The 25,000-nt window shown below is 39.8% G+C and overlaps 3 protein-coding genes across 4 annotated transcripts in view; 2 read left to right on the plus strand and 1 right to left on the minus strand.

The window, feature by feature from the left end:
* LOC149101939 (uncharacterized) overlaps nucleotides 1-6,170 on the plus strand; it is an 8,286-nt gene extending 2,116 nt beyond the window's left edge. The window contains exons 3-6 of the mRNA XM_089274794.1: nucleotides 1,139-1,543; nucleotides 1,734-1,881; nucleotides 2,481-2,698; nucleotides 3,334-6,170. Coding sequence (XP_089130920.1) covers nucleotides 1,139-1,543; nucleotides 1,734-1,881; nucleotides 2,481-2,698; nucleotides 3,334-5,004 — 2,442 coding nt within the window. The 3' untranslated portion in view covers nucleotides 5,005-6,170. The remainder of the gene's footprint in view (nucleotides 1-1,138; nucleotides 1,544-1,733; nucleotides 1,882-2,480; nucleotides 2,699-3,333) is intronic.
* The window catches only part of LOC149101938 (interferon-inducible GTPase 1-like), a 74,685-nt gene that overhangs the window by 6,001 nt on the left and 43,684 nt on the right, over nucleotides 1-25,000 (plus strand). The window contains exon 2 of one of the 2 annotated variants that reach the window (XM_089274825.1): nucleotides 17,089-19,852. The exons of the other annotated variant lie outside the window; for it this stretch is intronic. Coding sequence (XP_089130951.1) covers nucleotides 17,089-17,941 — 853 coding nt within the window. The 3' untranslated portion in view covers nucleotides 17,942-19,852. Of the gene's footprint in view, nucleotides 1-17,088; nucleotides 19,853-25,000 lie in introns of those variants that run through there. 2 annotated transcript variants of the gene reach the window in all.
* LOC149101940 (uncharacterized) lies at nucleotides 5,991-7,501 on the minus strand. The gene is made up of 2 exons (XM_089274858.1): nucleotides 6,650-7,501; nucleotides 5,991-6,564 (listed from the first exon to the last, which is right to left on the minus strand). Exon 2 carries the CDS (start codon nucleotides 6,559-6,561, stop codon nucleotides 6,286-6,288), a length of 276 nt encoding a protein of 91 aa, XP_089130984.1. The 5' UTR covers nucleotides 6,562-6,564; nucleotides 6,650-7,501; the 3' UTR covers nucleotides 5,991-6,285.

Here is a 25,000-nt window from a genome sequence, read left to right on the forward strand (position 1 = left end):
GACACGATGAATTCCCAAGAATGTTATGTATACCATTCCTAAAACCATTCCTAAAATATGCTTAAGTCCTCTGGACCTATATACAGTAGTATCTACTATAACCAGAGGACCAGGAGAATTACAAACTTACAGGGACTGCTACCCTTACAGTAACAGGACATGTCATTTGAAAGTATAGTTCTTTTTAGTCATATTTTGACCTTCTTTGTCTACAAGTATTGAAGCTGTGTATGGACAGAAACCTCACTAACTACAATGTAATTCTATCATATTGCCTGCAGTAATGTCAATGTTCATGGATGTTATTAAGGTGGCCAAACACAGTTTTCAAGTGCCTATGCCTAATTCACCATTAATTTTAAACTATTTATGCTTTGGCGCCCGTTTTTTGCAAGAGTCAAGGTTAACCTCAGAGGGGTTTATTTTTGCATTTTGGCTAAGGTGTGTGCTGTTGCCATGGCAACGGGGCTGGTTAAAAACAAGGCTTAAAAAATGGTTTTTGTTTATTTAAAAAAAAATCCAGTCGTTAGATTTTTTTCATCACTTGCCCACTACAAATTGACTTCAAATCCCTTCTGTCAACACTGTTCTAATAAAATTTTGACATAGACGATTTTCGTAATTCGCCGTAAATCGTTTTCACTGCATGTTCTGAATTATTAAATTTCCCTATTTCAAAATTCAGATTTTTTGTGATACATCATTAACGTAGTTTCTGAACTATTTTTTTGCCAAATTTCTTGAAATTCTAAGTACTGGATCGTTAGAAATCGGCAAGTTTCTACAAAAGCAATCGGTCTCAATTTTTTGAGCAACTGCGCATGCGCTACATATAACTGGGTTCTTTCGGTAACAAAGAAAAAGCTGAGAATTGCTGGGTTCTTTGCATCGTTACCTTTTCTAATGTATCTTTGTAATAAAAGACTAAAACCATCAATACACTGCGTTCAAATAGAGAGAAAAATAGCACAGATACTACGGGTGTTGAGTAAATAAAAATGATCGCTCTATTGATGGCATGTTTGTTTCTTGCAATCCTTGTGCACGCGCTGAATTGCCACAGCAAAAGCGTGCGGGAAAACTGTACTGTGTTCGGCCACCTTAATGCCATTTCTATATGTTCTTTTTTTTGGTCTAGCTGGAGTGGCATTCTGCATGTGCTGAGTTGTGTCTGGATTATGCCCTTGGTCACTGTTCGGGGGAACATAACCAGTATTCATCCAATGTTGACGCATTTCACAAGATTAGAAAAGAAGTAAAGGAAGCTGTGGAAGGAGTTGTTGATCTCCCTAAAAAGGCTTCTTTCTCCAAGTCCTGGGATCAGATTGTTTCTAACCATAAGGAATACCTTGCGCACATTGTTCGCACAAAACACCAGGGGTGCTACTATCGCTATGTCCTCGCAAACCTTTGTCCTGGTGAGATTGTATTGATCATGGATTACAAGATGAAAGTTGAGCTGGGGCTTAGGACTCGTGAAAACCAACGAGAGTGGTACGGAAAGAGGGGGATATCTCTTCATGGTTTCCTTATAATTGCACAGGTAAATTCCTTCATAGTCCCTTTTCTTGCATTTTTTGACTTCGTTGTGAAGTGCACCCTAAGTTTATTTACATATACATTGTGCCTTAGAGCACAAGCATCCCATTTTGGCTTTGGAAACTTCTGCATCTCATTAATATGTTTGTTTGATTTGTTTTGATTTGAGTTTTTGAAATAATTGTAAACTTCAGGTGTCTGAGGGAGATAGAAAGGCAGAAGTGATTGACTTGTGGTCCGAAGATACAAAGCAAGATGCCTGGTTCACCCAGAGTGCCCTTGACATTGGTTTTAGATGGCTGGAAACTGTTTACCAAGGATTCACAGTCTACTTGCTTTCTGGTATGCTTACTTTAGATATATGTACACGGACCTAAATTCATTAATATGCAGCACATAAAAACAGTTCACCAACAAGATGAGGGTGTCATACTTTATTCTTTATTATTTTTGCAAATCTATCAAAGGTAAACGGTAGAAACAAAATCCAGTTGTCCCGTGGGCGAGTCAGTTTTCGGTTGCCCCCTCTAAAATACATTTATTACTTGCCTGCCCAATAGTTGTGCAATGTTCATGATTTATCAACTATATCATTTATAAGGTACTGTTTATACTCAGTGATAGACTAAAGCAAACTGAGCTTACTGGTACTAAACTAGGTGAAAGATTCTGGACATTGACACAAACGTATGTATTCTAAAGCAATCCATGTTTTCAACTCATTGTTTTGCTCATGTTGCAGACTTGAGTTTTGGAAATGTTTTTGAGTGGAATTATCACTAATAAGACTACTGAGGCTAATTTCACTTGCCCATGAGACCACCAAACTTCTATTTTCACTTGCCATAGGGCAAAATTTACTTGCTCCGGGCAGTCAGACCTGGGTATTTTCCTGTCCTGATATATATAAAGGATTATTATGTTTACTTCCTCTGTTTTAGATAATGGGCCACACTACCATAACAGTGGGGTTCTCCTGTACTTGTCTGAAGTGAACAGAGTGTTCAAAATCACCTTGAAAGAATACAACTTTTTTGAAGCTGGCGAGGGAAAGTCTCAACTTGATTCCCACTTTGCTCATATCAGCTATAAGATTGTGTGGTGGGTACGATTGAAAAACGATTTAGAAAGTGGAGAACAAGTTGCAGAGCTGATCAAGGTATATGTTCCCTGGACATTGGTATTTTTCTGTTGAATAGTCACAGAAAAATTTCACTGACAGACTTAATACTCACTGTGCAAATACAAAACAACAGCAAAACAAAAAGACAAAAACACAGCTCAGTAGTTTACATTCAAAAGATAGTTTGAATGTCAGAACTGCATTATTAACATAGCTCTCAAGTTTTACATTGGTCTACTCTTTCATAGTAAGTCTGCATTGCCCATTGAAAGGGTACTTAGCAAGCATGTATGTAAATGTAAATGGTTGGAAGGAGGAATGATTGCTAAATCTCTCCAGGATCATTGTAAGATGTAAATATGATTCTTGGCTGCACATGATAGTTGGAGTTGAATTAGGTGCATATATTTTTATTGGGGTGGTTTACTGAATAATACATACATCTTATTAGATGTTTTGGTGTGTACATGTAGTATCGCTGTATATTTTTACGAGTTGTATCCAGCGGGCTCGTCAAAATGCAAACATTGGGTTATCCACCTAATTCAAACTCAGTGAATACTGTATATTTCAAAGGTCAGTGAAAAAGTCAGGGAACTATTGAGTTTTTGATGATTGGCAACTGTGTAAAGTAGTGTTTCTGATTTTTACATGTTTTTATTTTCTTCCAGACAATGAAGAATGCAACTTGCAAGAAGCTGATCATTGACAGATCAAAAGCAACAAAAGTGGGAACTCTAAAGGATATTTCGTTATTTGGAAACTTCACCTTTCCAACTGAAGGCCAATTTGCAAATGGTCTGCAGCTGAGGTCATTAGCCGGGGTTGGAAATGTTGTCAATAAGACACAGGCACAAATTGAAACACTGTCTGGACGCCAGATTCCAGTGGCTGGAGCAACTGGTGCATTAACATCTGAAGAAGAGCCAGCACCAGAACCGTCTCAGTGCCCTACACAATTTCCTGCTTCAAGAAATGAGGGATATGCATTGAAGTTTATTCAACATGCCCCTGAGCGGTCAGTTGTGGCATCACTGCATGTTACTGTGGTTGACCAGTACCTACCAGAGAGGCTGGAAAGTGGATATGCCCTGAAACATGGTTCAGGAAAGAGAACAGTGTTCAGCCAAGCTCAGAAGGATATCATGATTGCATTTTACAACAGACAGGCAGTAAATCGCATTAGAGCTGAACCACGGGATGTGATGAGAGCAATGGAAGATGCAGGCTTGGAAGTACTTACAGCAACTCAAATCAAGAGTTGGTGGTCAACGTACCGTCGGAAGAATAGGAATTTACCTGTGAGTGGACCGCCCACTCCTAGTGTATCCTCTTCCATTGCACCATCAGGTAGCATGCCTTCTGGTACGCCGTCTGCTCCAGTACCATCCTTCACTGCCCCACCGGCTACTGTGCCTTCCAATGCACCAACAGCTTCTGTGCGTACAACTGCATCGACAGCTACAACAGCTTCTGTGTCTACAACTACACCTCAAACTACTGTGCTGTCCAGTGTTCCAGCAACTTCTTTGTTTACAACTACATCACCAGCTACTATCCCATCGAGTGTGCCATCAGCTGCTGTGCCACTCAGAGTACCCACAGCTAACATGACATCCACTGCAACACCTGGTACTGTGCCATCCAGTGTATCTTTCAGTTCCACTGCTGCTGCCCTGGCACCTGTCTCACCGCAAGCCATTGTCACTGGTCGTGTATCGCAAATATCGGGTGCTGTAATAGAGTGGCTTTTTCCTGCTGATTTTAGTCAGTCGACAATTGGTGGAAGAAATGGAAGCAATGCTTGTGCTTTCATTTCTCTGTACTTTGGACAAGTAGCATCAAAGGGTATTCTTCCGCCACAACAAGGACTTGCACTGGATGTTCTTTGGAAGGATGCCCTCAGGGAGGCAATGATTCAAGGAAATGACTTGCACGATGAAATGTTTGATCATGAAGGAATAAATCTTAATGCGGATGAAGCTGTTGAAATGGCTGGTGATGACTGTGGTGTACTCTGTCTTGGACAGCAAAAAGATCTATTTGGCGGGACTGTTGTTGCAAAACATTTACTTGCTGAGTTGCTTGATGATTTAGCTGGTAGGAAGCAAAGAATTTGTCTGCTGTTCTTTTCTTGTGGAAGAACAATGTTTTTACTTGTTGACAGCTGTGGACATATGTATTTTGTGGACTCCCATTCCCACAGAGACTGTGGAGCAATAATAGCAAGTTCTCCACCTGGCAATGGAGTAGAATTTACTGAATGGATTGATAAAATGATGAATTTAAATTGGCAGACCTCACTCACATTGGGGTCTGTAACTGAAGTTATATATGCATAAGGGCTGATTTAGATTGCACAACCTTGTCATGTACGATTTTTCTAGTTTTCTAATCATCTCATGCAAGTTTCTCACAGGCGGTCATGTGTCATTTAAATCGGCCCTAATGGTTTGTTTAGACCATTCTCTATTGACTGTAGTTGTTCTTGACAATCAAAAGATCCATGTAGTAGTTTGGTCATATTCACTATAAGATCAGATATGTCTGGGTGGCTTTCTGATATGTTCTTTCCCAATTGATCTTATAGCATTCTGATTTTCCTCTCGGGTTAAAAAGTAGAATAGATCTTGTTAGATCGTTTCCTCGTGCTAGTATAACTGGTCAGAACAACAACTAACCTAAGGAATAGGTCAAATGATATGCTGACAGTTGACAAAGTTTTTTCAGTAGTCTGATACTGTAATTGTGGCATCCATGCCTATTTATTTGTCTCTCTCAAAAAAGAGGGTTTTTTTTTTATCTAGAAAATATCAAAACCAAACCTGTAGACCTTTTTTGTCCTTTCTCTTCCCCCCCCCCCCTCCAACCTGCCCCTTTCGATCATTTCAGTTTTTGAGACCACTAACCCTAACCCTCAGGATGGGTATGGATATTTTCTGGAACCGCACAATGACTGAAAACAGAATATTGTACTTGTATGTTGCAAGCACTTAGGCATAATTTTTATCAGTTACTTTTCTTCAAAGAGGCCATTCATGCGGTTATCTTCCATCCCGAGATGGAAGAGAGCTTAGTAGTTTGTCCATTCCAAAAGATGTGGAGCCCTGTGTTTGTTTTGTTTTTCCTTAACTTTGCTTACCTGCACTAAGAACTGAATGTCTTCTTTTTTGGGAAACTGGGCATTGGCATAATATCGAGTAATAATTGAAATATTTTCTGCAAGTAACATTTTATACAAGGAGTAATACCTTGTTCGGTGTGATAAAATTAGCAGTGTGTGTTATTGTTGATAGTCAAAAGCACATAAGAAAACAGTTGTAGAAAATTGTCAGATCTCACAAAAAAGAATATTTATTTTCTGACTCTGAAAAACATGCAAAAATACAAACTGAAAAATAAGAAAAGAGGCTAGAGAGGCTGACAAACAATTTATTTTGGAGGTTATAACGGTTGCATAGATTGCTCGCCGTCTTATACCGAAATAAAAACTACAACAGTTGCCTGATTTGCCTGCTGTCTTTGTTGCAAAAAGGTGATTACAACTATAGTTCATAATCACGAATGAGGCATGCTAACACAAAACGTATTTGATTATAGGAGAATAGCTGACCAAGGTTGTCCTATACGGTGCGAAGTTTCTTGTCCTCGTTTGCCATTATTTCACTTTTGATGACATCAAATGACTCCTTGTTTACTTTGAGGCATTTAGCCACAGACTCGTGATCTAAATCGGCTCCAGCGGCAAGACAATCGATGCCGTACACCTCGGCGGTTGCCTCGGCAACATTTAGCTCGGACGAGAGCGTGGCGAAGGTTTTTCCCAGCTTGAGGCCCTGTATGACCAGCATCTTCTTCGGCGACGGATTGTTTTTTCCATAAAGCCTACATAGTTCCATTTTCTACACAAAGAAAAGAAAAGTTCGAATTCAGTTAACTAAGAAAGTTATTTCTGAAAGCTTAGCAATGAATTCATCTAGTACTCACGCTAGAATCTAACTTCTTTCGCTTTGGTTCCGAGGGTCCACTCTCGTGCTCTCCCCGTGGCTGTGAATCTCCCTTTCTGGAATCAAACCAGCAAGTCAGAACAAATAACGGGGCACTGATTCGAAATTTCTTATTTGTCAGAACGCTAACAATGCTTGGCTTGCCTCTTTTCCATTTTTGGCGGGATAGCTCCTGAATGATTTCTCTATTGAAACAGCAGTAAGCTCTCTGCAGATCGAAAAATAATGCCCAGACATACGATGCGAGCGGAAACACGATCGCAATCGGCCAGTCAGAAGGTGCCACATTTTTACGATTTCGCAATTTCTGATCAGTTTTACCACAAGAATTTGAAGCATCGGAAGCCCTATTATTTTTTTTGTTGACATTTGTTCTATCATGGTGGTTCAGAATAACTTGCAAGTGATGTTCCAAGCTTATCGTCACGTCGATTGCTGAGGAGTATAAACATTTCACATAACGAACAGTACAACGTTATCGCTCATCTCTGTTACCTGAATAGTCCGCCGAAAGGTGCGTAAAGTGAAACAGTCGAGTAAAGAAAGAAATACTAATTTATCAAAGGCCATCCCACGGCCCGAGAATGGACTCCTTCTAGGTTCGCGATATGGCGGACAACGATTATTATTACTATTATAATATTTTTGAGGCGGTGGACATCATATCAAACTTTGCTGTGTTAGAAGACTGGTTTTGAAATACACTCACGGAACGTTCACGAATTTCAGCCAGGTATTTACCCCGCGCGTCTTTGTCGGGCTCCCAAACACGCGTGAAAAAGTTACTGCTTTGGATCACAAACTGACAGTTCTTTAGTGAAATTCGAGCGAAATGGCCTTAACAAGGTCGCTGATTAATGGTTCACGGAACCGATCCCGATGTTACTCTATATCAGTTTAATTTTCTCGGTATTGGCGCATAGGAATTGTCCAGACTTAAGATATGTTACAATTTTTAATGTATCTAACGCGTAGCCGAAATGAAATCTTATTTTAATGGTTTAGAAGGGATCTTAAATCAAATTCTCAATTCAAAATGTTTCAACAGCTTTTGGCGAGTAAACATCACAGGTTGCGTGACTCAAAATTTGGCCGAGTGGACGTTGGGTCTGGTCGCCTACAAATCGAACAAGAAGATCTTTAAGATCTTACAACCGCGCTTTTAAAATTTACTGTTTTGGTAGCATGAGTGACCCGAAGAAAAAAAAAACGAAAAAAAAAAAAACTATCGGTTTTGAACCTATTTCCAGCAAATTTGGCACACCGGAAGCTGAGAAAATTACTCTATTTCCGGCCATCATTTTTCAGCTCTTTTCGTCATATCCCCCCCTCGGGAGGGTTTTGTAAAGTTAGCGAATTAGCATACAAGTCACCGTAATGGTGATTGCTGTCGGCGAAATGTTTATTTGCTAAAAAATTGCGGCCAAATCTTTCGGAGATGGAAGTCAGGACATTTGTAAGGATACAGAAAGTAATTTGGGACCAGTTGCTGGCTTGTAAGGCTGAAATTATCCAGAAGTAAGGTTTTTTTTTAACTTGAAAGTAACGAAGGCCTTTCGATGAATAAATTATCGGCTCTTCTCACTGTCTCGTTCTGTTTTTTGTTTCGTTCTCTTTTGGAGCCCGCCGAGGTCATTTTTTTCGTCTAAATAACCTGAGAAAAGTTCGAAAAACATGTTCCTCTTCAATTTTCAGCTCTCAGGCAATAGCCCTGGGTTTTTTTGACCAAAACGAAGGTTCATGTTATGTTGTATTTCGGTGGCTATGGGCGACCGTCGCTTCTATTGTCGACTCAAGCAATGAAGCGAGGTTACAAAAAAAATCTAATAATATTTAGTTCTGGTTTTGTTCGATTGCGTTGAAATTTTAATATGATGAAGCTGGATTGTTAAGGAATAGATTTTACTACTGCCGATGTGAGGTGGCTATTAACGCTAAAGTGATATATCGCTTCGAAGTCAGGGTTTTGAAGAGATTTTTTTGCAAAGCGTGAATCTGGCGTGACTTTGTAATCTGAGATTTTTGTTGACCCTGAAGAAACAAGGTTTGGCGAATAAACATTACAGATTGCGTAATTCAAAGTTGGCCGAGTCGAGGTCTGCGTCTGGTTTCCGACGAAAAAAACAAGAAGATCTGTTAGATCTTATAACCGCGCTTTTAAAATTTAACTGTTTGCTTAGCACTACCGTCGGAACGCAGTGCACATTCCAAAGCAGTCATTGATGATTCTTTTCTTACTGTAGACATCACATCACTTGATCAACACAAACTGTATTATTGCACCAGCAGTGGTAGCCATTGACAAATCTCCGATGACGTTATGGTCTTAATCTTTGTAGAACTTTCTTCGGGATATGTATGGGCATGAACGATATAAATGACACGATAATAACACTATTAACAACAGCTTTCTTTCTTAAAAGTCATGATTAAATTTAATTGGTGTTTTCCACGAGTAAAGGGCTAGCAAAGTAGTCACACAAGTCATATAATTTAATAATAAAACTCTATCCCGACCGACGTATCGATTTTGGTCACTCCAGTGACCACAGATTGAAAACGTGACAGAAAATTGGCGTTACTTTCGATTCTCACCAAATTTGGACAGTGGGATGATCTCATCATTAGCCAATTACAGGCCATTTTTCAGCTCTTTTCGTCATATCCCCCCCACGGGAGAATTTTGTCAAGTTAGCTAATTTAGTATGCAAGCCACCGTGATGCCGGTCACCGTCGACGAAATGTTTATTTGCTCAAAATTGGGGCAAAATCTTTCGGAGATGGAAGTCAGGACATTTGTAAGGATACAGAAAGTAATTTGGGACCGGTTGCTGGCTTCTAAGGCTTAATTTATCCAGAAGTAAGCTGTATTTTCGTTTTCGTGCCGAAAGCTCTGCGATGAAATATTATCGGCTTGTTCTGCTGTCTTGTTCTATTTTTCTCGTGGTCTTTCTTGTAGCCCGCCGAGGCCAGTCTTTCGTCTAAATGAGTTGAAAAAAGTTCGAAGAAGATGTTCCCATTCAAGTTTAAGCTCTCAGGCGACAATTCTGGAGTTTTTGGCCGAAACATCGGGTTTGTTATGTTCGTGTTTTTCGGTTGCTATGGGCGACCGTTGCTTCCTTTGTTAGGTCAAGTCTCGGGAGTGAGGTCACGAAAAAATTCTAATTCATTCTGGTTTTGTTCGATTTCGCTGAAATTTTAACACGATAAAGCTGGATTGTTAAGGAATAGATTTACCGCCTGCCGATGTGTGGTAGCTATTAACGCTGAAGTGATATATCGCTTCGAAATCAGGGTTTTGAAGAGATTTTTTTGCAACGTGTGGGTGTGGCCTGATTTTGTAATCGGAGGTTTTTGTTGACCCCGACGGAAAAAATTTCAGGAAAAGGTCATTTCATCGACGATTCAAACGAATATAAATATGATCCGAGCTAAATTTCTGGTGAAAAAATATAATTTTTGACGAGCGCTGGAGTTTTAATTTTTTCCCGCGAAAGATGAGATTTATTAATGTTTCAACAGCTTTTGGCGAGTAAACATCACAGGTTGCGTGACTCAAAATTTGACCGAGTGGAAGCTTGGGTCTGATCGCAGACAAATCTGCGAAAAAAAAAAACCACGGGTAAACCAGGAACCGCGCTCGGCCCATGGCCGCGCGGTTAATAAACCACGGGTAGAACATGAACCGCGCTCGGCCCATGGCCGCGTGGTTAAAAAAAAGCCACGGGTAAACCATGAACTGCGCTCGGCCAATGGCCGCGCGGTTAAAAAAAAAGCACGGGTAAACCATGAACCGCGCTCGGCCAATGGCCGCGCGGTTAAAAAACCACGGGTAAACCATGAACCGCGCTCGGCCCATGGGCGCGCGGTTAATAAACCATGGGTAGAACATGAACCGCGCTCGGCCCATGGCCGCGCGGTTAAAAAAAACCACGGGTAAACCATGAACCGCGCTCGGCGTATGGCCGCGCGGTTAAAAAAAAACCACGGGTAAACCATGAACCGCGCTCGGCCCATGGCCGCGCGGTTAAAAAAACCACGGGTAAACCATGAACCGCGCTCGGCCCATGGCCGCGCGGTTAAAAATTTACTATTGTGTATGTAATAAAAATAAGCATAAGGTTTAAAGACTCGGTTTGCAGACTCGCTCAAGTCTACATAGAGTCTGAACGCAAAAATAGCAGCCTTTAAATTGTTGTTTTTTTCGTATTCAAAATAGCCTCACTGATCTTGTAGTTGAGATCAATATTCTAACAAATTTAATCCCCGAACGAGGTTAGTGAGGTCATTTTGAATACGAACAAAATAATAATTTACATGTAGAGGCAGCAACTTTTGGCTGGGATGTGGAGTCGTCTCACTGGCCAGCTTTTTTGCCAGGCCATATAACAATTAGGCCACATTACATTTTAACTTTTTATTTTTTCCCCACGATTCAGCACGGCAGGTTTGCCTCATTTTATGTTTGATTGTTTTTCTTGCGAGCGAAAATAAAACCGAAACTGCTGCTAATAGCTGATTTGCACGTTGTCGTCATTTGACTACAACTACCAGAATTCCTTTCGTTTTTTCTTTATTATTTAAATTTTGAATTCCCAGTGGGGTTTAAATAACAATTCCCCTGATTAGCATAAGAAACAGAAAAAGTGTAGGACTCTGGTAGTTGTAGTCAAATGATGCCATCATGCAAATGGCCTATTATCCTTTAGACTGTGACAATCATTGCAAATTGACGATCTTGCTAATGGTGCTGTCATTTCCGATTGGAAACGGCTTGATGTTCAGCTTTCGTTCCTTTTAATTTTGAATTTTTTATTGGAGTTTTGACCGAATAGCAAAATTCCAAAAGACCTTGATCACTGTGGCGTGGATTGGAAGGACATTTGGACCTCAGTTGATGGTCACACCACCCAGCCAAAATTACCAAAACTCAATTCAATACTGTATTGTTGCGTTCGAGTCCGACGAGAATGCCATCCTAATTTTGGGTACGGGCAACTTAGCTCCCTCCCGAAGACTTTTCAGGGGCTGTGGCCTTGCTTCTAAGCTGATTGGCCTCGATTTCACGCATTAAGACGTGATAACACATGTGATGAACATGTGAGCAGGCTATGTGAGCAAGGCGTCGCTATTTTGTGCTCTCAGCGTTGGATTTTGGTGAATTTACGGTAGTATCTATCGAAATCTGAGGGAATTTGTCGTTGTTTATTTTATATGTTCACGAACACAACTTTGAATCACCTTGGCTTCGGGATGTTAACCGTAGGAACAGCTATATTTCGTTGGCTGCATTTTCATTGCATTTGATAATTTTTATCCGGTCGAATATTGTTTGGGATCGACGGAAAAGTACTCTAAAGGCAAGATCCATAAGAGTGACCCTGAACCAAGAAACGGCAATGTAAATAATGTCTTCTGCGATCGCACGGTCGTACGGGGTGTGTTTACGATAAACGAGTAGGCGAAAGCGATGTTTGCTTTTTATTTTTATTTGTGCTACCAGCTGAGAATAATGTACGTAAAAAAATATATTTTTACAAATGAGCTTTTACGTTTAAACATTAGCAGTTAATGTGCGAATATTGAGAACGAAATTTGAAGGCTAATGTAAATATTTTAGTTCCAATTAACCTTGTGAGTCTACGGAAACTGGCGCCGTCACGCAAGGAAGTAAATTTACTCAACCGGACATGCGCACAAGAACTCTCGACTCATTTCTCTGCCGTCCTCGCCTCGTCGAGGACGCCATTTCGCCCGACTTGCCACCGTATAGAAAACGTGAGTATTTCTTGTTTTTCCCTGACAAATGTTCCAATCGACCTTGTTTGCGGTTATATGGATAAGAATGTTTATTAGGTTCACATTGTTCGTGATCGTAGTGTAGAAATACTACGCTGAAATACGAAAAAACGTGAATAAAAATATTCCTTGTCTGTTCGTTTGTGTTTCAGTCACTGTTCAGTCGCTTTCACGAGTGTGCAAGCTCAAAACGAAATACAAACCGTATGCACTGAGAATGCATCAGTGTAAGTACAGTCGATAAAATGCTGTAAGAATGAGAGCCATGAAAGTATCTATCGAGCAAATAAAGTGAACATTTTGAAACTGAAGTTTAGTTGTTTTTTTAAGACTCCACGGAACTTGATATAACGTTTGTTTTATTTTTGTAGTGTTTGTTCACTCAAAGTCAGGATTCTCCGGCGACAGGATTCTCAAACGCTCAGGTGATAAAAAGCCATCTGAAGCAGGTCGATCAGATTGTTCGTTTAATATTTTCATACGGAAATTCTGGTTTCTTTATTAAACACTGACAGAGATGTTTGCTTTGATCCCTTATGAAGAAGAACAAATTCGAAATTGACTGTTCGCCATTGTTTAAGCTTGATGAGGTAAGATTTCTATCATCTCTTTAGTCTCAAGGGTGTCATTGCTTTTGTGAATAGCTTTTACGATGTTCAAGGTATTGACGTCGCCGTCCTGTACAAAAATGCACATCGTAAGCATTTTGTCTTTGGCGACCCGACGGGACCTGCGAAAGTTTCCCGCTTCAACTGTTCTCGTTCTGGCATTCCCGTCCTCGTCGTGTCTTAAGGCTGGTTTTCACTAGCGACGGAGTCGTGGTCGGAATTATAGTCGAAGTCGTAAGAGAGCTTACAACCTAGTAAAAATCGAAAATCGGAGTCGTAAGTGGAGTCATAAGCTCGACGGAATCGGAGTCGGAAGAATCAGAACGTTTCCATTTCTTCCGATTCCGTTTACGACTCCGTCGCTTATGATCCTCTGAAAAACTAAATTGTCGGAGTTGGAAGCAGAAGCGGAAGAACCAACCAATCACAAGGCCCGGAATAGAAAATTGTGATCGGTTTATTCTTCCGCTTCTGTTTGCGACTCCGACAATGCAGTTTTCACTTGATCGTAAGCGACGGAGTCATAAGCGGAATCGGTGTCCTGCTTCTGACTCCGACGGTTTGATTTTCACTAGATCGTATCGCTTTACGCTTCTGATTACGACTCCGGCTACGACTCCGTCGTTAAGGTTTTGTCGACAGTTTAACGCCTCATCAGGCATACCGAGGAAACAAAGAGACGGTGTCGCGACATCTTGGCAGCAAGTGTTCATGTGTTCAGCCTGTTAAGAAAATAAATCCACTCTGGGTAGGCTTTTGTACATTATACGTTTATTTCCCTATTTACAGTCAAAACAAGTAAAGCGTGCCCCTCAAGATTACAATGATGAATTGATTATTTGAATATTGAATCCGCGAGTTGTTTCAAGAATGCAATAATAAATTGATTATTGGAAAAAAGAACCCGCTAGTCGTGCCAAGAATATGGCTAATGGGTTCAATGTTCAAAAATATCAATTTGATATTGTTTTTTTTAAATGACTAGGGAGTTCAATTTTCAAATAATCATTATTTCATTCTTGAAACGACTAGCGGGTTCAATAATAATTGAGGTCTATGGAGAAAGAAAAGCAGAAGTTAGAAATTAAAGCGGTCTCGAAAAAGAATTACCGCTAAACATCTACGCAGCCCGTGCTCCACGGCAGATGCCGTTTGGGGGTTTTGTGAAATTCGAAGAAAACTAGGTGTTGTGCGAGATATGAAAAATTTTTCTGTCCAATATTTAATATCCACAACGCTTTATAATTTAGGAGAGTTTGGTTCGATATCACAGCCTGGAAATCGACAACGACCTTCGTTCAGCATTAGAGTATTTCTTGAAAAGGCAGAAATTTTATAGTTTCCCAATATTACAACTCTTGCTTTCCGAGAAAACTTCAAACCGTCTGTTTTATGTAGCCTGCGAGCCACGTGTGACACTCTACGCAGGAACAAGACCCAAAGTGGTGTCAATCTCTGACACGCTTTGGAAACGATCTTCTTAATAATCCTCTTTATTTTCTGACAATCTTTCCTGGGAAATACATCAAATAGTGCTGGCATTTCTGGTTGAAAACGGAATTAAAAACTTCAATCTACCTTTTTCTATTTTTAAATGTTCACTAGAGTTTTGACTGAATAGCAAGGTGCGAAATTCCAACAGATTCCAGTCATTTGTCATCGTCCCGTGACTGAGAAGGACCTTTGGACCCCAGTTGATGGTCATCACCAAGCCAGCCAAATATGTATTGTCTTGCATTGTATCGTGTCTTTGCTTTACACTACTAACAGGGCTGTCTCTAGTTTTTTTAAGTTGGCGGGGATGTGCAAAAAGAAGCCGGGAAATCTAGCTATTGTGATATGGTTGATATGCTGTTTTCCTATCAAAGCAGCCGGGGATCTAATGCAGAATTTCCGGGGCAAATTCCCGAGCCCAGGCCTTTAATGACAGCCCTGACTACTAGCATGTACTGGTAGACACAGTTATTTCTCTCAGATGTAGCACATAATACTGCGGGTAAAACACGGGAGTGTCCCGCCCTGTGGATCCCTGGACCAAAGTCTCGTATGTTGTTTCATAAGACATTCACAATTCTCACAGTCTTTCTTTTTTTTTTTTGCTAAAAGGGGGAGAAAACATTTCTCGATTTCTCTGTTCTAAAAATCCAAGCCTAGGGGTACCTCGGGCTCGCTTCCGAACTTTCGGATTTACCTGAACCGTTCTAGGTCTTTTTATAGAGAAAATATGAGATTCTTATTCCGTGGTGATTTTGCGAGATTCCAAACTATTGGCTCGTTCTTTTGTGGCTGATTTGGCTGTTCGTGTTCCGTTTTAGGAATAGTAGAATACGCGGAATGAGGGGCGCGATCCATTGCGACAAAACCTCCGGAACTTCGGTACAAAATCAAATGGAACATTCATAGAAATTGCCGAGTACTTTTCGTAAATTTCGGGGCAGCCTACCGAGCTTGTCCTTTTCCTCCAGAAATTTGGAAATTCCGGAAATTTCCTGTTCCACTGGATATTTCATTTCGCTCAGACGTCTGACCGAAATGAAATACTCAATGGAACAGAAAAACTTTTCGCAAATTCTCAGTTGTAGTGAAAAATACCGTTATATTCGATAGAGGAAGAGGATAGTCTTAGTTGTGGAAATCTAAGTTTTGGCTCAAATTACACGTATTTATAAAAAGAATACTTTTGACCTGAGACCAGCGCTCAAAATAGTCTGGATCGAGTGTCTGAACTTGAGTTTCCATGTGACGTTCGGTGCAACATCAAGGGCTTGACGGGCTGCGCATGATTTTCCCGCCAAAACTTTCCCAAAGGAACGCATGTACAGAACGCAGAAAACCGTGTTCTATCATTCTGCTATCAGGGGTGAATGTCTATTATATGTCGAGTATTCCCTTTCCGGAAAAGTCCCATAAAAAGGCGCTTTACATAGATTTTTATCCGCTAAAATTGTTACAATATTTTAAGTTCAAATAACTGTAATAATCGTAAATAATTCACTTCCCCCGATTGTGATTGGTTTTAAAAACTCCTATTTTCCACTAATTCACTTGCCAAGTTGTTATCGGACAATTAAATAAGCGAATCACCCTCAAAGCAGTATTTTAAATCAACCAAACACAATTTTAGAGCGACATAAAACAATTTACGCTTCCTTTGTGAGTCTTTTAAGCAAAATTTATTTTCCTTTTATAACTTGGCTCTTCTTCTTTTCTCGGAAATTGTAATTTTTATGATTAATTAGTAATAAGACTTCGTGTAGTCCATCATACTCATATCACTTTTGTGATTACAGACCGAACTGGACTCCACTCAGTCCTAGTGCCATCACTTGTCATGCATTGGTGTAACTATCTCAATTTTTATTGGCTACAGACACGCAGCTCAGTACTGTTTTCGTGACGTCATATCTACAGACAATAGTTTTATACGCGCAGAAGTGACATCTCTCTGCAGACAACAGTTATGCACGCGTAAGAAACACGTTTGCTATGCCCAAGCTTTGCAAGAATTCTCTCACCAAACGTTTCACCCAAACAGTTGTCAGATCAGTCATAAGTATAAGTTCAAGTTCTAAAATATGCTTTTAGAGTGGCCTTTTGTAAAAGTTTTGTGGAAACTTTTAGGTTGCAAGTTTACGAATAAAATTGTTTACAAGTTGATGTCGATGTAGAATGTTTAGCTTCTTGTACACCCTCTTGGTTTTTAAAAAAGGCTCGAGCGTATACATAATAAAGCAATATTATTATTGAATTCGGTCTGTGTTATCCTCCGCAGCGTTAGGTTTTGGCAGATAACACAAAACCTCAAATCTCGGCCATAATAATTCTGGCAATCATGCGATTGTAAGTCTGGCCCGCCTAGATTAGCCCTAGCTACCTGCGGGCCAGCCGACCTTTTATTGTAATCGGTTTTCATAATAAAATTGTTCTTCTTTTCTTCTTTTCTTCTTTTCTAAACGTCATCCAATAATTGTTAATTATAATGTAAGTAAGTTCACGTATTTTTGTTCTTCAGACTCTATGAAGACGATGAAGGGGCAGCTCCAGTTGATGTCACCGATTGCACCAGGGAGCCGACCCCCTTTGATCACCCGACCAATACCAACATAAAGTTCTGGGATTTGCCAGGGATTGGGACTCCAGATTACCCAGACCTGGAGACGTACTGCGAGAAAGTGCAGCTGGAGAAGTACCATACGTACCTAATCTTCACAGCCATCCGATTTACCAAGAACGACTTGGAACTGGCCAAGAAAGTACGATCGATTGACAAGAAATTTTTCTTCATTCGCACAAAAATTGATGAAAGTGTTCGAGCCGAGAGCCGGAAGCGATCATTCGACGAAGAAGCAATGTTAACGAAAATCCGACGCAACTGTTTGGAAAGTCTGGGTGAGCTGCTGACCGATGAGCAAGATATATTTTTGATCAGCAACCACGAGCCCGAAAACTGGGAGTTTGCTCGACTAACCCAGGCCATTCTAGATGCATTGACGAGATACCAGCGAGAGAGTATGACCTTGTCTCTCGGCAAAGTCATAACAAGATCGTCGAATGAAATTTTTCAAAGGAAAGTTGATGTTCTAAGAGGGCGCATATGGAAGGTCGCTTCAGCTTCTGGTGCCGCTGCAGCCATTCCGGTACCAGGATTGTCGTTTGCCGTTGATGGTGCTGTAATTCTGAATGAACTCAGCTTGTACAGGACCCAGCTTGGACTTCCAGAAATAGGATCCACTGAATTTGCCAAGCTTCATCTTGCCACCAAAGAGAAAGTTCTTAGTGTTGGCCTTACCACTGCAGCACAGCTGAGCGGGTTTTTGGCACCCTATGCTGTCTTTATACGAACGACTAGCTTTTGTTACTGTTAATTTGTGAGCAAATCATCTGAATTAATGATACTAAAACTTCTTTACATTCCAGCTTTCACCACTTACATTTAAGAGAGACATTCAGTGAACGGCCAGAGTACTGCTACAGTGGAACCTCGATTTAACGAAGTCGCTGGGGACCGGCCAAATTTGTTCGTTAAATCGAGGGTTCGTTATATCAAAAACCTCGATATAACGAATTTGGGGGGAAACGACCAAAGTGTTCGTTATATCGAGGTCATAGTTAATAATTGATTTGTAACACAGGTGACTTCTGTCACGCAATTCATTGCACTACCCAAGCAGAAGTTAATTGATGTCGAAATACTATAGTGCCATAAGGATTACAAGCATTTGTTGACTGTTGATCTGTTCAGCGTTTATCTTTTGTCACGTGTTGACACTGTAATTCGTTATATCGAGGTAGATTTTAAGTTTGGGCTTCCGGATTATGTTCGTTTTATCGAAGAATTCGTTATATCGAGGTTCGTTATATTGAGGTTCTATTCCATACATTTTACTGTAACTTTGGCCGGGACCTAGAATATCGTTCGTTATATCGAGGACTTCGTTAAATAGAGGTTCGTTAAATCGACGTTCCACTGTAACAAAGTCAGAAAACTTTTCTGAGATCATGCACCTTCGCACGTCAACAAGTTTGTAAGAAGAAAATACATGAGCTAATTATATGAGTTTTTCGAGATTAGTAGAACTATGTTGATTTACTAAAACAGTACATCTGTAAATCTTCTTTTTCTTTTTTTTTTTTTTGGGGGGGGGGGGGTTAGTCATGGTCAGTAGCATGTCGTTTTGTGCCACGTATCATGCTCTGAGTAGCTGCGAAAAGACAGCCCCCGAATCGGAACTGAAAGATTTATTAAGCTTGTTAACTCAATTGAACATTTGATTTCACAAGTGTGAAGTGTATATATAAGCAAGGCAGCCTGTATGTGCCAACATGGTCAACTTGGTAGCAGTTATTTTGTATACGATTCGTGGAATCTGGATTCCGAAACTCTTGCTCGTCCTTTCGGGGTAGAATTAGACATAATTCTGAAAAGCTTGCACCAACTATTCTGGGGTAGCCTCTGTTAGCAGTACTTCGGCCTTTTTACTAGTAGGAAATGTGTCCATCCAGTAGCGCAAAAAATTGTGCTATCTACCAGTGAGCCAGACAGAAGCATTTAACTTTTTGGTCGTAAATCAATAGTAAACATTTTAAATCGTCAAGGAAAACAGGCGATTTATATTTGTGTACACAGACATGTACGAAAATAATTAACCGCTGAACAGCTCGAAGTTTATTCTAAAACTTTGATTTATAGCGTAAACCGGGCCTGTTTTGATTTCAGAGAGCCTGAGGTACTCATAAGCACAAGATATACGTTTGACATGAGTTGATCTAGCGCTAGGTTACAGCTTAAATACGTGATGTTTACAGTAAAATAAATAAACTGGTCCCTAAGGTAATTAAGTTTGAGCTTTTTAAGACGTTTCGATACGGTTTTAATTGCAGAATTCTTGAAACCGCTGTCTAGGCAAACCAAAAAAAGTTAGGTTAGAAAGTAAATTGATATTGTACGTGCAAAAACACCAGAGTTAACTTTGTACATCGATTGTACACTTTTAGACAAGAAAGAATTTTTGTTTTCATTTTTTGTTTTGTTTTGTATTACTAGACGAAATATTAACCCGTGTAAAGAATGATAATTAAAAGGTAGAAATGTTAGAAAGTAAATTACTCGTGTAAACTAAGTGCAATAACACTACAGTTAACTTTATACAAGTTTAGACAAGAAAGACTTTTTGTAATTTTTTTTTTTTATTTTTGTACTGATTAGACGAAAGATCAACCTTTGTAAGGAAAGATACAAATTAAAAGTTAAAAACAGTGTAAAAATTACCTGGTAATTGGAAGTTGGTATTTTCCTGATAAACTTAAGAAAAAGATGAGTTGTTCAAATAAGCAAATGTTAGGAACAATACGACTATGCTGTAGAAGTAAACTGAAAGGAGAGCAGAAGCACAGTGAAGTGGAATTAACAATCTCTTCCTGGTTGGGCAAAGTGGAGAGAGCAGATCTTGCAGGGCTCAGCTCCATCACGAACACTACATAAAGCCACGATCCTCCTCGGTTTGTAGACTGTTAGCAGTCTCTCTCTTCACCGAAGTTTTGTAGTGCGCATTGGATCTGGTGATCGGTGAAGTCGCGAGCTACGAGAAACGCAGACTTATTTCTTCCTCTCCTCAATTCCTCCTCGTTCACGTTTGTGTTCAAAGATACAAGGATGAGCTGAAGGATTAACCAGGTAGACTGTGCGGGTACACCTCGACTATTACTGAACGTCAGTTTATTCACAATGGCAAGATTTGTTGAAATCGTTTCTTGTCTAATTTCACTTCCTCATGGTTATTTGTAATTAGTTTTTGGGCATGAAAATATCCAGCAAACAGTGCTGAAACTGCTACAACAAGGGTATTTGCTATTCCTTCAGTGAAGAAATAAAAACCTTTTGCGGCTAAAAAACAACCTTGGCGTGTTTGGTTTAAAGGTCAAAATATAAAGAAGTTAGAAAAGTAAAAATAAGTTTACGATTTCCTGTGTTAGCAGAAAAAGAAATGACTGTTTATGAAATGTTTTGGCACAGGCACAATAGAATACTGTTTTTTGGTTAAAATATCAAGTTTCTATGCCTTGATGCAAACAGTTACGTTTCTCTTACTTCACAGAAACACAGGAAGATATGTACATAACTTAACTTTTTAAGTTAAGCCTTTGTTTTCGATTCTCCTAACCAATTCAAGGAGATGAGATATTTTCTTGGAACTACAGGCATTAAAAAATAGTGGCAGCTTTGGTCTAAAAACTAATAGATAACAAATTATATAACAACACAAAATATGAAAAAAATAAATTGAGCCATAACAGGGCAGATTGACTGTAAAGGTTATACACAGAAGAATGCACCTCAATCCATAAAGATAGCAGTGGCTTCTGATGTTCGGAATTCATATCTGAGTGAATTTCCAGGGATAAAAATGGTTGTTTAATCTTGTTTGCACTGATTCATAACTTATCAAATAAATAACTTGGAAAATATCCTCCAAAATAATAAAAAAAATATAATATCTTTAAAATCTTTCTAATTTGAATTACCACCACTTAAGTTATCCATATGTGTCAATCCCTTGGTTTCATAAACTCCCTTTTCGTTTTCTTTGCTGGTTGGTGTATCGATGTCTGTCTGCCTCAAAACTATCACCCACTGAGGATCACTTTCTTTGTGTTGAGAATTTCTTGGCTACAACAACATTTAATACGAATAAAAAAAATGACCACCTCCCAGTTGGTTTGTTAGCTCGGTTGGTAGAGCACTGCACCGTTACATGTATTGCAGAGGTCATGGGTTCGACTCCCATAAAACCCGGAATCAAGCTTTAGCTGGATGAGCCAGTGTAATATTCCAGGTCCCTGCATTTGAACTGTGTACCTTTTTGCCATTTCCTCATCTGAAACAGTTTCTTCTCTTTGTCGTTCCGTTGATCTTGCCATGTCTCCTCAGTTATCATCTCTTTAAGCATTTTCTGTTGAAAAATTTGCGTAGCAATCAGACGATTGTTCATGATAACAGCCAGTTATGTTCATGAATAGCCCGCCTAGATTAGCACCTGCTATCCGCAGGCCAAATAACATGTAAATTTTAAAATAAAAGAAAGTAAAGATTATTGCTGTTGTTGTTGTTGTTTGCAAGCTAGAGTAACTTTTGTTTGGGATACCTGTGTTATCCCACACTAATGTCATCAGGTTGTAAGTCTGTTACGCGCAGGTAAATATGTAGGTATCGCACTTTCTATTAAATTTTGCGAGCAAAATAAAAGTTTTTGGTTTATCAAGAATGTTCGTCTAACTTGTTGGCGAACTATTAACAATTAGTGAATAACATGAAAGACAAACCGTGGTTTGTTATTGTTATAATTGTTTTCTTTTAGAAATCTAACTAGTACCTCTGGAGAAGTTGTGACTGCGTATCAAAGTACTGGGATTGTTCTTTGGTCGAGTTATAAAGGTTTTTAGTAGTAATGCAGTTATATTTCCCAATTACTCCATTTTCCCTCTTCCTGGTACGCGGCGTCAGTTAGGGATCTCGATTTCAATCGTCTTGAAGGCGTCAGTTAATAGATCTTAGCACTGTTACCCAAACTATACAAGAGCCAATTACTGGCTCACGACGACGTGATCTGATGACTCTACCCTCATAGTTCGTAAACTCTTAATGACATAGCTTAGCTCGTTGTGCCTTGGTGTTGCTGCAGGAAGTTCTTGGCAAACTGCTTCAACCGCCACCGAAGAATCCATCAACGACGCAATCAAACGTCTGCATAACATCGCAGCTTTTGACGCTAATGAGGTAATATGGGCCGCTGGGGAACTGGTGTCAGCTTCTACAACGTTCGAACGCTTTAATATTCTTTTCTTAATTTCAATACAAATATCCGTCACTCTCTGAGTTGTAGAAAACCTCTGAATAGTATTTTATGTTTTTGGAAGCTCTCGAAATTAAATCTTACTAAGGCTCAAAAACGAAGAAGTGCTCATCAACAACGTTACGAATTACAAACTGGGAAAAAAGAACGAGGCAGCGACTAAGTTTCTTAACAAGCTGGGGTTTTTGTTTAAAAGAAAATTCAGTTGTTAAATTTGCAAGAGACTCGTCGTTATTGTCCACGATAAGATTGTCTGCCTCTGTTTGTTTCATCTGACAAAGTTCAGAATGATGTTGATGTAATATAAATGCCCTGTTTCAGAATCTGACCTCGCTGGGTTATCACTTAGCAGCGCTGCTTATTGATGTGAGGTAGATTATCCCCAACACTATCTAACATGTTTAGCTTCCTCTTGTACGTATTGATATTGTGACGTAGAAGGTTCAAAGTTGCCGCTAAGCACGTGAACGAGTTTTTGCAACGTGAACAAATTGTACTTTCTAGGGAAATCTTCAACTCGTTGAATAAAAGAAATCCTTTCGAACTTTTTGTGGAATTTTTAGCTGTTACGTCACCTTTTCTGAGGAGACCGTCTTTTGTCAGCGTCCACTAACTACTTAATAGGATTGATTCAGGATCACTGTTTCATTATCATGCGAAGAACCACGGCCGCACAAATGAATGGATAACGAGCCTAACCACGCGATAATTGAAGCTTTGAAGAGCTTGTTCTAAAGTACAATCTTGAAACCTGTGGAAAGCGCGCTTTTTCACCTGATCATATTAGAACTACAGCTTTGTCGCCTTCTATGCGGTTTTATATATATTACTAAATTATTGTATCAGGAAAGTAATATTTTTGTTTAAGTAGCTTTGTTATGCGCTACTAGTTTATTAGTAGAAATGGCGCTATAGAAATAAAGAGAATTATTATTATTACTTTTAGGATCCGCAAACTTATGCTGTTAGGCGCCATATTTGGATGCCTGGATCCCTTGTTGACGATTGGAGCGATACTCAGCTATAGATCACCGTTTGTAAGCACAAAATAGGAATAAGTTGTAATCATGCTTGCGTTGTACTTTAAAGCTCGATATTTATATGAGTTCTTTATTTCTTATCAAGTCAGCGCTTTTTGACAAGAGAGAAGAAGCAGATAAGAAGAGACAACAAATGGCGGTTGGTAATAGTTATCACTTGACTCTCCTAAAGAGCTAAAAGGTACGTTATGCTTACGCTTAGTTGTCGGGGCGGGTCGTAATGCTGTAGTCCGCTGATTTGTAGGCGTAGTTGGAGAGGGAAGTGGGGGGGTGGGGGGGGGGGGGGAGGATATGAACGGAAAAATGAAGGAAACACTTAAAAGAGGAGGGAAAGTTACCCTCCTCTCCGTCCTCTCTTTGCTATGTACAGGAAGCCTAGTGGCTTGGGAAGGGATGTGTTGGAAACATTCTTTCAATACTGACTTACGTCACGTTTTTGTTCTGCTCCCTGAGTTTCAAATGTCCATATAACAAAATATTTCCTGGGTCAACTCTCCCCAAGACATGGAGTTTGTTATTTCGTTATTCAGTCGGTCATGTTCCTTCCAGCTGCATACAATTCTTATTCTTATAATCTTGTCTATGACTGTGCATGAAAACCCTGGCGTTAGCTAGCAAAACAGATCCACCGATAAACCATTTGCTTGCTGGTAGTATCATTTGTGCAGTGGCAAAGTTTTCCAGGTAAGTCACACCGTCACTGGTGGAGTGGTGAGTTGAGGCATTAATACCCGTGGTGTAGTCTTTGGGCGGGGAGAGAGTTATAAGGCTTAACATCATTGGGGAAAACAACTTTAAGGCGACTCAAAGATGTGTATTCCCTCCGATCTGAAGGACAAGTTAATTTAAACTGCGTGAAACTGTTACCAATCCAACACTTTGCTAAATTGTCTTTTTTGCGGAAGCAAATTTCTTGCTGAGAAAAAAAAGAGATTCAAGTTGGTGCTGATTTTTCTGGCTATTTTTCCAGGAGATGTCTCCGTAGATGCCGAGGACACCGCACTTAAGCTTTGGACCAAGAATGATAGACATGTTAGAACAGCTTGCGTTACTGGTTAAGCGTGCAGCTCAAAACTACGGAAAACGTTGCGTGACTATCCGAAGACTCAACTTTTAACTCTTAAAACTTTTTTTTTTTATGGAGCTGCCCTTTGTTAAACAATATACAAAAATAAAATAATACTAATAAATACTAACACTAACACTAACACTAACACTAACACTAACACTAACACTAACACTAACACTAACACTAACACTAACACTAACACTAACACTAACACTAACACTAACACTAACACTAACACTAACACTAAGACTAACACTAACACTAACACTAACACTAACGCTAACGCCAACGCTAATACTAATACTAATACTAATACTAACAGTGACACTGACACAGACACAGACACAGACAGACAGGCACAAACACAGACACAGACACAGGCACAGGCACAGACACAGACACAGACACAGACACAGGCACAGACACAGACACAGGCACAGACACAGACACAGGCACAGACACAGA

This window comes from Orbicella faveolata, unplaced genomic scaffold, assembly GCF_042242905.1.
Source record: "Orbicella faveolata isolate gen_17 unplaced genomic scaffold, um_ofav_v1 contig_36, whole genome shotgun sequence".
In the NCBI taxonomy this organism is placed as follows: Eukaryota; Metazoa; Cnidaria; class Anthozoa; order Scleractinia; family Merulinidae; genus Orbicella; species Orbicella faveolata.